At 48.0% G+C, this 14,122-nt stretch overlaps 1 protein-coding gene across 7 annotated transcripts in view; it reads right to left on the bottom strand.

Annotated features, from left to right (window-relative positions):
• The window catches only part of Emid1 (EMI domain containing 1), a 47,895-nt gene that overhangs the window by 3,898 nt on the left and 29,875 nt on the right, over positions 1–14,122 (bottom strand). For 3 of the 7 annotated variants that reach the window (XR_015738592.1, XM_087909128.1, XM_087909127.1), the window contains exons 13-14: positions 6,171–6,215; positions 517–601 (exon numbers count right to left, since the gene is read on the bottom strand). Coding sequence is in view for 6 of the 7 variants with exons in the window: in XM_087909128.1 (XP_087765254.1) it covers positions 517–601; positions 6,171–6,215 (130 nt within the window). In the remaining variant the exon portion in view is untranslated. Of the gene's footprint in view, positions 1–76; positions 368–516; positions 602–6,170; positions 6,216–14,122 lie in introns of those variants that run through there. The other 4 variants (XM_087909125.1, XM_087909126.1, XM_087909130.1 and 1 more) reach the window with 2 other exon arrangements.

The raw sequence follows: 14,122 nt of genomic DNA, 5'->3' as shown, positions 1-14,122 counted from the left end.
TTTCTCTCTTTCCCTTCCTTCTTTCCTTCCTTCCTTCCTTCCTTCCTTCCTTCCTTCCTTCCTTCCTTCCTTCCTTCCTTCCTTTCTCTCTGAGACAGGGTTTCTCTGTAATGGCCCTGGCTGTCCTGGAACTCACATTGTAGACCAGGCTGGCCTTGAACTCACAGAGATCCTCCTGTCTCTGACTCTCAAGTGCTGGGATCAAAACCATATGCCATCACACTTGGCTTAGGAGTCTGGTTTCATTGCCCATAACCTCTTGCAAATCTCATTCTCGGTTGTCTCCACGCTCCTGAAGTCCTGTAACTGTATCACCCACATTGTCTAGAGAGAGGCACACAGATGAGTCCAGGAACAGGACCTTCCCCTGCAGAGAAGGGAAGGATTGGGTAGCCTATGTAGCCTCTGCTTCTTCAGCTTCAGAACTGGACTCAGGCCAGTTACACCCCAGGACGGTTTGGGGGATGCTGGTAAGCAGGGGTTGGGCTGGCTGGCCGTCTGTCTGTCTCTACTCACCATAGAGCCCAATCATTGTTTCCAAGATTAAAACCCTCTCAGCTAAAATCTTCAAAGCCTCGCGTAGTTGGTGCAACCCCTCCCCCTGTGGAGAAAGAGACAGATGCAGCCGTGATGGAGGGTTGGGAGGGGACCCCGCAAAGCCTGCCAGTGGCCCCTGCCCCACCCGGGACAAGCACCTGTAGCCCTGTACCACCTGCCACAGCCCAGGACCCACGGACAGCCAAACAAGACAGAGAGGGACAGGAGGGAGGCAAGGCAGGAGGAAGCGACCCCTGAAATCCCCCCTCAGAAAGTTCCATTTGATCCTAACTGGCTGCAAATTGCGCCACTCTGGAGGGCAACTCCTCTGCTTGCCCCACAGGCTGCCATCCATTTGTTCCCAAGGCCCTGGGGAGCCAGCTTGTCCTCCATCCTCACATCCTCTGCACAGTTCCTGCGATACCCCTGGCGCCATCTGTACTCTGGGGGCTCTCCGCTCTCCCCTTCCTCTCTCCTCTCTATTTCTCCAATTTAAATTCTTAATTTTTTAACATCTTTCTCTTTACTCATAGTCTTCAGATTGACGTTTTGCTTTAAGCCATCATGCTGGCCTCACCCTAACGAACTATATCAGGGAGAGCAAGCTAGTGATTCTGTCCCCAGTAGAACGGGTAGTAAGTGAAAATCAAAAGACTTGACTAGCATTGCTGCCTAAAATGAGGCTGAGCTGAGGCCCCAGCTTCCTTCCCTTCAGGAGATCAGTCCTACATTCTCTCTGCCAGCGCCAGTCCCGCATTCTGATACACCTTGGGGATAGCCCGCAGCCCAGCCCCTCCCAGCAGCAGCTGAAGGCATCAGTGTGTTCCCAGGGGTGTGGCAGTGGGTCCACCAAGCTCCTTCTCTAAGGCCCCCAAGCTTCACGGCTCTCCACTTCCCCAAAGCAGAGGCTTATTCAGAGAGCTCTCTGAGACTTCCTCTCAGTTTATTCTCTCCTTCCCTAGCACAGGGTCCATGGTCTTCACTTCATGTTCCCTCCCTAAACAGCTTTCAAAATGCGAGTGTTTTCCAACAAAGCACCAGGATGGTGTGACAAACTACCCCAAGCCTGACAGCATCTAGAAGAGCCTCTCAGCATTTAGGATAGGGCGGGTGAAGGGATGCATAGTATGAATACATCTCCTTGTGTGTGTGTGTGTGTGTGTGGTGTGTGCACACGTGTGCCCATGAGGACTTATACAGAGGCCAGAGGAGAATGTGTTCCTCTTTACTCTCCATCATATGCAAGATTTTTATTATATTTTGTGTGTGTGTGTGTGTGTGTGTGTGTAGGCCTCATTGTGTCACAGTGTACATGTTGAGGTCATAGGCCAACTTGTGGTCACAGCATGTGTGCGGACAACAGAGAACAGAGAACAAATTAAACGAATCGGTTCTTCCTTCCCATCACGCAAGTCCTGGAGACTGAACTCAGCCCTCAGCCTTGTTGGAAGCATCTTCCCCAGCAGAGCCACCTTGTAGACCCCTTCATCTAATTTTGTTTTCTACATTTTTGAGACAAGGTCTTAAGGTGAACCTAATGTGTGCCGTCTCAGCTAGTCTGGCTGGTCGCTGGGCTCTACCTGTTTCCAGTTCACCATGCTAGTGTTACAGGCACATGTGCCACGCCTGACCTCTCTGTAGTGCTAGGGATTAGGATTAGGTCCTCGTGTGTGAGCAGCGAGTGCTCTTACCCAATTAGCCATCTTCCCCACCCCTTTTTATGTGATGTGTGTATGGTGTGTGTGTGGATTTGTACACTGATGCTCACATTTGTGTGTGTGCATGCATGCATGTGCATGTGTCTACAGGTTAGAAGTGGACATCGGAGTTTTTTTCCACCCATTTATTGAGGCAGGATCTGTCAACTGAATCCATAGTTTGTTCTGGTAATCCTGTTTCTGCCTTCTAAGCTTTGGACTTAAGGGTGGGCTTGAAAGCCCACCCGGCATTTATGTGGATCCTGGGAATCCACATAGAGCTTGCTATCTCCCCAGTTCTTCTCCCTTCTCCCCTCTCCCTCCTCTCCCTCTTCTCCTTCTGTTTTGAGATATATCCCTCTGTAGGCCAGGTTAGCCTCAACTTACAACAGTTTTGTTTTCTTTGAGATATGTCAACTCTGTAGCCCAGGTTAGCACCAAACTCACAACAGTTCTGCTTCAAACTCCCATGAGCTGGAACTCCAGACATGAGCCCCTACACCTGACTCACTATCTAACCCATTGAAGCAATGGTTCCCTATAAGAACATCGAAGCAACTAAGAGGACTCCCAACATGTCCATTATGAGCTCGTTCATTCCCTGGGGCTATTCCTTACTCTTCTTACGCTCCAGCTGTCCTGCTAACATAAAGACTGAGCTATTCATGGGTCACTGAAGTGCCATTTCAGCCTGGGGTACTGGGGTCACTATAGGTCACAAATGCAAAGTAATCCCTCTTTGAGTATCATGGAGCAGGATGCAAAAATGGATGATCCTGGGGCTGGGGAGATGGTTCAAAGGTAAAAGCACTCACCAATAGCGAGGACCTGAATTGGAGCCCCAGAATTCATGTAAAAAGCCACCCAATGTCCATAACTCCTGTGCTGGGCAGGTACAGAGAAAGGGAGGTTGCTGGCTGCTAGTCTACCTGAAAAATAGTGAGCTCCCACCCAGTTCCATTCACAAGGGAATAGGGCAGAGAATGATACATGTGCACACACACACACACACACACACACACACACACACACACACGCCTTGCTGCCTGTCCATGCTCCCACTGGTCTCTGAACAGGATGCCCACAGCCTTCTAGAGTCCTTTTCTAGTTCCAGTCCATTCTGTATACTGGCATTCAGAGACATACTTTGCAAACAAAAACCTGACTATACCATTCCCTCTCATTCTTTAGTTTATTTTTTTAAAATGATTTGTTTGAGATCCTTGAGTATCTCACTCTGTAGCTCAGGTTCACCTTGAACTTGTGACCATCCTCCTGCCTCAGTCATCTGAATGCTGGGATTATAAATGTGAGCCACCATGCCTGGCTCCCCATTCAGAAATACTAAAACAATGTCCCATTGGACACCAAAGTTCGAATTCTTTAATGTGGCCTCCCAATTTTTGAAAGCCTCTAGACTCTGTCACTTCTTGCCTGTCAAATTGTCACTCTACAAATATCCCAGGCTCACTCTGACCCCAGGCCCTTTGTACAGACTGCCCCTACTTCTCAGCTACCGTATGACTGGTTATATTCCCTTCATCACCAATACACTATATCCTCAAACACAGCTAAATTCCTTTTTTCCTGTTACTGGTGACCCCAGCTCATTGTGACTTCTCCTGGGGACTGAATCTGCAAAGTATCGCTCTGCACTGCCCAGCCCTGAGCTTGGTATACAGAAGAGAAGTTTAGGGAAAAGCATTGGGTTCCCAGACCCCCTCGGGGGATTTGGATGTCTCATCCTATTTCAGTTCTGGCCCCAGTTTGCCATCAGTTTGCTCTGAAGAGCTGGATCTCAGTTTCCCTGTCTGAACAAGGGCTTCCCTCTTAATAAGGTAGAGTAACTCAGGCCAGTCACTCAGCTCTTGCAGTACATGACTGTGACCACTTGGTGACACCACTGAGCCACAGCTAAACTTGGCAGGCAGCTCAGAAAGCTGCACTACCCCTAGGGGGCGCTGGTAGGTGAAGTGTATCTGGAGAGTGTCCACAGGATGTTTTCACTGTACCTTCCCTCCCTCCAACAGAGCCGGTCCCTCAGCCCAGAAGCCTCATGCATCTGCAGCCCAGCGAAGCCTCTCCAAGGCAGCAAGCAAAGGAAGAAGTGCAGGGGGTAAAAGAAGGAAGGTGGGCAGGTAGGGGTCCTGCTACCTCTTGGAATCCTTCCCGTAGGTGGTCCTAGGTTCAAGGTCTCACCTGGGGTAGCTCAAGGTTCCCATGCAGGGATAGTTCAGTCTGGCTCTGTTGTGACCTGTTTTGTTTTGTTTTTTTCCCCATACCTTCCAGGATGGGCCAAAAAAAAAAAAAAGCCCGTTTTCTCGCCCAGGGTCTCTGGGAGAGTGAGAGGTTGCTCACATGGGTCTCCCTGCTGGGTCCATATCCATTCTGTCAAGGGCACAGGGGGTGGGAGAGTGAGGATGGAGAGCGGGGAAGCAAGCATCTTGGAGAGGTAGCAGGGCCCCTAGAAGTCATGGGCTACACGGAGCGCTCGTGCAGGGTGAGGACTACACGGCTGTATCCATCACTGACTCCATGACCACAAACAGAGAAGACATGGCTTGTGGCTGGTGCTGGCCACACCCTCAGGAACGACTGGAAGGCAATGACACCTTCTAAAGAGTACCCAGGCTGGCTTTCTTGTATGACCCTTACTCGACCCTGCCTATTTTCCAAATGTCTCAAATGCCAGCAGGGGCTGCCAGGTTGTGCATCAGAGCATGGTTCGTTCTAGGCACATGTGTCTTTAGCAGAGTAGACTCTTGGGCCCCAAATCTGTTCATTAGTCATCTCCATTGATCTTGAAGGTTCCCAGGACCTCACATGCATCATGAGATTTTTGAGTGTGTAAGTTTCTGGGTCTCTCTTCCCATTTGCTCAATCCCTGCTAAGCATGGCATGTGACAGTTTCGAGGCCTCCCTTTCTATTGTTCACTGTTTGCTTTGTAGCTGGTAGTGTCTAGATCCACCTCATCTGATTTTCCACAGTTCTCTGTGCATATGACGGTTCCTAGATTTCCCTTGGGGACTGCTTGAAGTATGTGATAGTACCTATTACAGATCTTTTGGGTACAACCGTTAGGTCTCATGACCTCATTAACTATGTCAAACACATACATAATGGTTTCAAGGTTCCCCTTGCCACGCTTCCTAGAGTCTCTATGTGTATGCTGGTTTCTAGGTCCTTGTGCTTCCCTTTTTGTTTCCTGACTTTCCTAAGGTCCTTTTCTGTTTGGGTGGATTCTGTCTTCTCTTTCCCCTTTCTTCTGTAGACAACAGGACAAAGCTAAAACCTTTGACAGGAGGGACCCTAGAAGTGGAGATGCAGTCTGGGTCACCAAAACTGCCCAGTAGAAGCAGGCAGAGCCTCCTGGGCTTGGAAAGGCTACAGAGGGTAAGTGGTGAAGACAGAGACAGAAAGCGTGAGTGGGGGCCGCTGGGAGGGCTTGTCCTGCCTAGTGGGTGTACTAGGAGGGGTGTGGGAGCAGGGCTCCTGCAGGTATGTGACTAGACACACTCAATCCCAAGATCTACTGGTGACAGAATTTTTTTCCTGAGTACCCAGGGCATGGGAGGACAGGATGAGGTAGGGTAGAGGAGGGGAAGATGGGAGGGCAGGGGGAGGTAAGGGAGGGCGGGAGAGGCAGCAGAGGGCAGAGCGAGGCAGGGGAGGGCAGGGGGAGGCAGGGTAAGCAGGTAGAGGCAGGGGGAGGCAGGAGGAGGCAGGTAGATGCAGGGGAGGGCAGGGGGAGGCAGGGGGAGGCAGGAGGAGGCAGGAGGAGGCAGGTAGATGCAGGGGAGGGCAGGGGGAGGCAGGAGGAGGCAGGTAGAGGCAGGGGAGGCAGGGGGAGGCAGGAGGAGGCAGGAGGAGGCAGGGGAGGCAGGAGGAGGCAGGGGAGGGCAGGGGGAGGCAGGGTAAGCAGGGATGCAGCTTACCCAGTGGCTCTTCTCACCAGGGTCTCCTTTGGGACCAGGTTCTCCCTGAAAGGAGAGTCAAAGTCAGAAGCAAGGAAGAGGGGTGGGGGTGGGGCATGAGGGAGAAAAACTCAGAACAATTCAAAATAACAGTGGCAACTTCCCAGCATAGGTGGGTTAGATCCTTGCAGGAGGGAGGAGCGTGGCACCCAGGGAGCAAACAACAGGCTGGCAGACCTGAGCAGGCTTCCCTCACCGCCTATCAAGTCGGAGGCAGAGCTTGGAAACACCAATGCTTTCCTGTGAAATCGCAGAAAACCCAGGCCTTAAACTACAGCACACAGGTCAGGGCTAGGGAAGCTCTCTAGGACCAAGAACAAAACCAAAATGGATTTTCTGTGATAAAATTGAATTTCTGAAAGAGTGAGGTGACATCTGAATCTAGCCTTGGGGCACTCAGCGCTTCTCACAAGAACAGAATGGAGTTTTTCAGACATTACCGCTCTTGTCCAATAACACATAAGAGAGTCACTAGCTATGTGAAGAACAGGAAACATGAAGCACATTTAAGAGAGAAATCAGTCAACAGAATCGGATCCATAGCTGATTGGTGTTGTCAGTAGGTATTTACTATCTCCACGACGGGCTGGAGAGCCGGCTCAGAGCTTGAGAGCACTGGGTGCTCTCGCACAGGGCCTGGGTTTGATTCCTAGCACTCACACGGTGGAACACAACCATCTGTAACTCCGGTCCCAGGGAATTCAACACCCTCTGCTGACCTCTGCAGGCACCAGGCACACATGTGGTGCACAGACATACACGCAGGCAAACACTCATACATATAAAATGAAATTTTTAAAAAAATTAATGAAAATCTATGACAGATATTTGGACCATCAGGATGATTCTGCAAACCTGGGCACCAGAGAGCCTAGGAGTTCAATTCCTGAAATCCACAGGGAAGGAGAGAGATGACTCCTAAAACTTGGCCTGTCTTCCACACAAGCTCCCACCATCAAACACACACATAACAATAGTAAAGAAAATTAAAAAATTTTTAAAGATTAATTTTGTTTTCCAAGACAGGGTTTCTCCGTAGCTTTGGAGCCTGTCCTAGAGATCCATCCGTCTGCCTCTGGCTCCCGAGTGCTGGATTAAAGGCGTGCGCCACCACCACCCAACCCAAAATTTTAAAGAGATATGTGCTCATGAGTGGTACACCAACAGAGGCCAGAAGAGGGTGTTGGGTCCCCTGGAGCTGGAGTTGCAGGCAGTTGTGAGCCACCTGACAAAGGTGCAGGGAATAGAACTTGGGTCCTCAGGAAGAGCAGTTATGCACACTTGACCACTGAGCAATCGCTTCAGTTCTCTGAAAAAAATGTTTTAAAAGAATCAGTTGGGCTAGACATGGTGGTACATGCCCATAATCCCAGCTTTTAGGAGGCTAAGGCACAAGGATTGCTTGGTAGGAGTTCAAAGCCAGCCTGAGTTAGATAGTGAATTCCAGACCTATCTAAACTACAATAGAGATCCTGTCTCAAGAGAAAAATAATACAAAAACAAACAAAACAAGAAATTAACTAGGATTGATATACTATGTGACAAGATGGAGAATATGAAGAGACATAAATTGTTTGTAAAAAATCAAAGGGAGTCAGTCAGGCAGTGGTGGCACATACCTTTAATCCCAGCACTAGGGAGACAGAGGCAGGTGGATCTCTGTGAGTCTGAGGACAGCCTGGTCTACAGAGTGAGTTCCAAGACAGGCTCCAAGGCTACACAGAGAAACCCTGTCTTGAAACAAAAACAAAAATAAAAACAAATAAACAAAAAAGGAAATCCTGGAAATAAAATTTCATTAGACATGGGGCCAGTGAGATGGTTTAGCGGGTAAAGCTACTTGCCACTAACCATGGACACTTGAGTTCCACCCTCTGGACCCACATAACGAAAGGAGAGAACTATTTCAACCTGCCCTCTGACCTCCACTTGTGCCATGGCATTCCTGTGTGCACACACATACAAAATAAATAAAATGTGATAAAATCTTTAAAATTCGTTAGATAGAACTAACGAAAGATTGTACAAAAAAATTAACCAATTTTGAAGAAAAGCCAATTTAAACTGAAGTGCAAGGGGAAAAACTGGGCCGGGGCGACCTCTTGACGGGTGTGTGCTCTGCAAAAATGCAGTCTGGGCTCCAGGCCATCACCATGTGTAGCTGCCGTTCCAGGCAAAGAAGACAGTGGGGCCAAAAGCATTTTCCCTCAGCCCATTGTTTTTCTTCAAATTTGATTTCAAAACAAAGCAAAATACACTTTGTTGTTGTTGTTGTTTATTTGTTTTTTGAGACAGGGTTTCTCTGTAACTTTGGAGTCTGTCCTGGAACTAGATCCATAGACCAGACTGGCCTTGAACTCACAGAGATCTGCCTGCCTCTGTCTCCGTAGTGCTGGGATTAAAGGAGTGTGCCACCACGCCTGACAGGAAAATCTACTTTTAAAAATGATTCATTTTATGTGTATGGGTGTCCTGCCTACAGGCAGGTCTGTGAGCCGAGTGTGTGCCTGGTGCCCAGAGACCAGAGAGGGAGCTGGATCCTTGAGTTAGAGATGGCTGTGAGCTGCCTTAGAACCTGGGTCCTTTCTCCAGCCCCCGGAGAAACTATTCCTCCTGAAGCTAATCTCTAGAGTTTCATGAAAGTTTGAGCTGCCTGGGAAGGGGGATACTCATTTCCAAGTCCTTCTAGATCCCAGAACACGGGGAAAGGCCCAACTAAGGGCATGTCAGAGAGAGAGCCCCCCCGCCCCGCCCAATACCTTAAAGACAGAATAGACATGGCAAACCACAACAAAAATTCCAGCTCGCCCCCACAACCATTGCTTTATTAAAACCTGTCTGCCAGTTTCTGGTTTGTCTGTTTGTTTGTGTGTATGTTTGTGTGTTTGTAGCCCAGGCTGGCAGGAAACCGTTGATACTCTGGCCTCAGCCTCTTGTATGCCAGGGTCACAGGAGTATGGCGCCATGCCCAGCCTCTTGCATGTGGGGTCACAGTACGACGCCATGCCCAGCTTTACTACAGTTTTTTTTTAACTCAGAGCATCATGGCCACTGTTCAACAGAGACAAGGCACACGGGAACAGCTCGGAGAGACCGAACGCACATCAGAGTAGAGTCACAGATGGCAGACATGTTGGAATCACTTTAAAACCAACTGATGCCGAGGGACATGGTAGCGCACACCTGTAACCCTGGGGCCCAGGAGACAGAGACAGGAACAGTAGGAGTTCAAGGTCCTCCTCAGTGTGGTGGCTACGTAGGTCGTCAACCTGACAGCAGCTGAAATTAGCTCAAACCCAAAAGTGGCTGGGCACACCTGTGAGGGTGTGCTTAATTAAATCATTTGAAGTGGGAAGATCTACTACTAATCCAGATCTTTTTTAAAAAGATTTATTTATTTATTATGTATACATTCCTTCCATGTATGCCTGCAGGCCAGAAGAGGGCACCAGATCTCATTACAGATGGCTGTGAGCCACCATGTGGTTGCTGGGAATTGAAGTGAGGACCTCTGGAAGAGCAGTCAGTGCTCTTAACCTCTGAGCCATCTCTCCAGCCCCCCAGATCTTTTTTTTTTTTTAAGATTTATTTATTATGTATACAGTGTTCTGTCTGCATTTTGCCTGTAGGCCAGAAGAGGGCACCAGATCTCATTACAGTTGGTGGTGAGTCACCATGTGGTTGCTGGGAACTCAGGTCCTCTGGAAGAGCAGCCAGTGCTCTTAACTTCTGAGCCATCTCTCCAGCACTAATCGAGATCTCTCCATATGCATTCATTCTATAAATTATACTCTCTAGAGCACTCTGACTAATAATATACTCAGCTACATAGTGAGTTCAAGATCAGCCTGTGATGAACTAAACTGTCTCAAAAAATATAACTTACTGATTAAAGTCATACAGTGTTTGGGGTGGTGGAACAAGGAGGCAGAGGCAGGCAGATTTCTACGGGTTTGGGGTCAACCTGGTCCAAATAGCAAGTTACAGGCTGCCAGCCAGGACTACATGAGATCTTTTCTCTGAATCAAAAACAAGGGCTGGAGAGATGGCTCAGAGGTTAAGAGCATTGCCTGCTCTTCCAAAGGTCCTGAGTTCAATTCCCAGCAACCACATGGTGGCTCACAATCATCTGTAATGGGGTCTGGTGCCCTCTTCTGGCCTGCAGAAATACACACAGACAGAATATTGTATACATAATAAATAAATATTTAAAAAAAAAACAAACAAGCCCCCAGTCAAATAAAGCACTCAGTTTAAAGCACAAAGGGGTACGATGGTGTGCAGTAGAGGCTTGCCTTGCATGCATGAAGGGCTTCCTCTTTCTGCAGTGGCCTAGGTGACCCATGAAAATGGCTCCCTACTCTCTTGACCTAGAAACTTCACAAAGCCACGCAAATCAAGAGGTTCCAATCTTTATGTTCATCTTAAGGACTGGGAGGCTGCCCAGGCCATCAGGGGTATACATAACGAATTGTTTTCCAAGCATCTGGAAAATGTCACTTTACAGAAGTAGCGTGGGCCATTCCAGGGGTATTAGACAATGTTGGATGAGCCCAGAACAAACAGTGGGGCTGGACACCAGCACACAAGCTTTAAAAAGTGTTAAATTTTAGTTATACATGCTTTTAAAAATGCAGACACGCTGAACTGAAAGATCAGTGATCACATCTAGGTGAACAGTGTGCCAAATACTGGCTCATGGTGTGACTAGCCATACATGAGCTCCCCCAGCCCCCGCCAATACGTTAACTCCCTCATGCCACCTGGAGGCAGACGATCCCACTGAAGAGGAAGGCATGGTTCCTCAGCAAGATGGGAGGTTGTCCAGAAGAAAAGTGTCCCAGAAGAAACCGAAGAAACAACACTTAAGGGATGGGGATAAATTCGGCACAATGTAAATGCAAATAAAGGCAGAACTGTGGCAAAGGATAGAAAGGCAGAGGTGGGGCTGTGGGGACAGCTCAGTCGGTGAGGTGTCTGCTACACTAGCATGCAAGATGAGTGTGGATTCCCAGTGCTGAGGTGTAAAGCCAGGTGTGTACAAGGCTAGGTACACACACACACACACACACACACACACACACACACACACTGGAGTGTGCTCCCGTGATCTCAGTGCTGGGGAGGCCAAGGCAAGAGGATCGCTAGGGGCTCAATGACCACCCAGTCTAGCTGCACTGATGAGTTCAGGTTCTGTGAGGGAGCCTGACTCAAGGGTGGAGAGTGACTGAGAAAGACACTCCATGTCAGCCTGGGCCTCCATGCACACATATGCACATGTATGTACATGTCAGGACCCACACATTCACACACACACACACAGTAGAAGAATAGTAAGAGTAAAATAGCAATAGGTGACCAAGTAGAAAATAATAACAAATATGGCAGACATCAGTCCAACACTATCAACAAGCCCTTGAAACATCAGTGGTATATGTATGTGCTGGCTAGTGATGTAGGTGGGCCTCTGTCTATGTGCTATTTTCATTGGTTAATAAAGAGACTGCCTTGGCCCTTTGATAGGACAGAAAATTAGGTAGGCGGAGTAAACAGAACAGAATGCTGGGAAGAGGGCAATGAGGCAGACACCATGGAGCCAACCACCAGGTCAGACATGCTGAATCTTTCCCGGTAAGCCACTACCTCGTGGTGCTACACAGATTATTAGAAATGGGTTAATCAAGATGTGAGAGTTAGCCAGTAACTAACTCTTTAGAGATAATGGGCCAGGCAGTGTTTAAATGAATACAATTTGTGTGATATTATTTCTGGGGCTAAGCTAGCCGTGCGGGAGCCGGGTAGGACGAAAAGCAGGCCTGCCCACAGCTCCTCACTACAGGCTAGTTTTTATGTCAACTTGACACAGGCTAGAGCTACTTGGGAAGAGCGAACCTCAGCTGAGAAAATGATCCTACCAGATCGACCTGTAGGCGTATTCTTAATTAGTAATTATGTGGGAGGACCCACATCTACTCACTATGGGCAGTACCAGTCTGGTGGTCCTGGGTGCTATAAATAAAACAAAACCAAAAATGTTTATTGCCAGGCAGTGGTGGTGCACACCTTTAATCCCAGCACTTGGGAGGTCAAGGCAGGCAGATTTCTAAGTATAAGGCCAGCCTGGTGTAGAGTGAGTTCCCGGACAGCCGGGGCAACACAGAGAAACCCTGTCTTGAAAAACAAAACAAAAACTCAACAAACCTCACAGACTAAACAGTCAAGCAGATACTCATATTAAATAGAAAGACATAATAAAAATAAATCTTAAGAGACCAGATGGGGCTGGAGAGTTAGCTCAGCAGTTAAGATCACTTGTTGCTCTTCTAGAGGACTCTGAGGCTGGGTTCCCAGCACCCACATGGTGGCTCACCGCCATCTGTAACTCCAGTTCCTGTGGATCCAGTGATCTCTTCTGACCTCCGTAGGAACCAGGGGTGACGCACATACATATAAATGCAGGAAAATCACTCATACACATAAAATAAAATAAGGAACCTAATTTTTTTAAAGGATCCAATAAAGTGCTTGCTGAGTTTAGACTTCCAGCACCACATGACAGGCTGAGCATGGTGGCTTGTACCTGCTCCTAGAACTGGAACACAGAGGCAGGAAGATCCTGAGGTTTGCCCATTAGGTGAGCTCAGGTTCAGTGAGAGACTTTGTCTCAAAACCGAACAAATGAATGAATGAATGAAATGGAAAGTAATAGAAGGCGCCTGATATTGACCTCTGGCCTCCATCATATGCACACACACAATACACACAAGATTAAAAATTAAAATGTTGTCTTGGTCACAGTGTCTCCTCAGAGCAACAGAACAATGACTCAGACAGAAGGCAGTATGGCACAGCTACCCTGAAGGACACATTGGCAGTTTTTCTGATGTTTTTTGGCAGGGTTTTGTGTATTCCATGCTGGCCTTGAAATCTGAAGCCAGGGATGATCTTGAACTTTTGATCCTCTTGCCTCCAACTCTTGAATACAGGGATTACAGATGTGCACGACCATGCCTAATATATGTGGTGCTAGGGATGGAACCCGGGAGCTTTGTGTCTGCTGGGCAAGCACTCCACCAACTGAGCTGCATCCCAAGTGTAACCCTGGCAATTTGTGAAAAACTAATCTCTATGGTCTAGCAATTACGCTCGTCGGTCTTTTACCCAAATGAGCTGAAAACTTTGCGCCCCCACAAAAACCTGCTTATGGGTGTTCATACAGCATTATTCATAATCTCCAAACCTTGGAGACAACCAAAGCATCCTTCAGTATGCAAATGGATAAACAAATTAATACACCTAGACAACAGTGTTATTGAACACTAAGAAGTCACAGGAAAACATGAAAAGATTGAAATCTGTATTATTAAGTGAAAGAAGCCACAGGAAAAGGGCTATATACTGCAAGAGTCTGACAACAGGACAGTCTAGAAGAGGCAAAACTATGGAGAGAATAAAAAGATCAGAGGCAGTCGGTAGTCAGGTAGGAAGGAAGGATGAACCGACAACGCACAGAGGGTTTCTAGAGCAATAAAACTTTATTGTACTGAATGGCAGTACACAGATGTTATGTCTGTTACAGCTTTCAAACCCTCAGAGTGAACAAATCCAAGAAAGAATGAGATCCTTGTTAGTGCAGGTCCGTCCAGTGTCATAGAGGGGCTGTCAACAGCGGAGAGGGTGTGCACGTATGTGTGGGGTTAGTGCACTTTGCACTTTCCACTGAACCTAAGGCTATTAGATAACATTTGTATTAATTGTATTAGTTAACTCCCAAATCCTGTTGGAGGCACAGAGGTCTTGGTGCTCACAGATGTGCAATAGGGGAACCTGGACTGTTAGCTCAGAGTTGTTCTTTCAAGGGAAGGAGTGTAAAAGCTATTTCCCACCCAGAAGGCCGGAGCAGACCTGCTGTC

This window comes from Myodes glareolus, chromosome 8, assembly GCF_982192425.1.
Source record: "Myodes glareolus chromosome 8, mMyoGla1.1, whole genome shotgun sequence".
In the NCBI taxonomy this organism is placed as follows: Eukaryota; Metazoa; Chordata; class Mammalia; order Rodentia; family Cricetidae; genus Myodes; species Myodes glareolus.
This window is presented reverse-complemented; position numbering and strand designations above follow the sequence as displayed.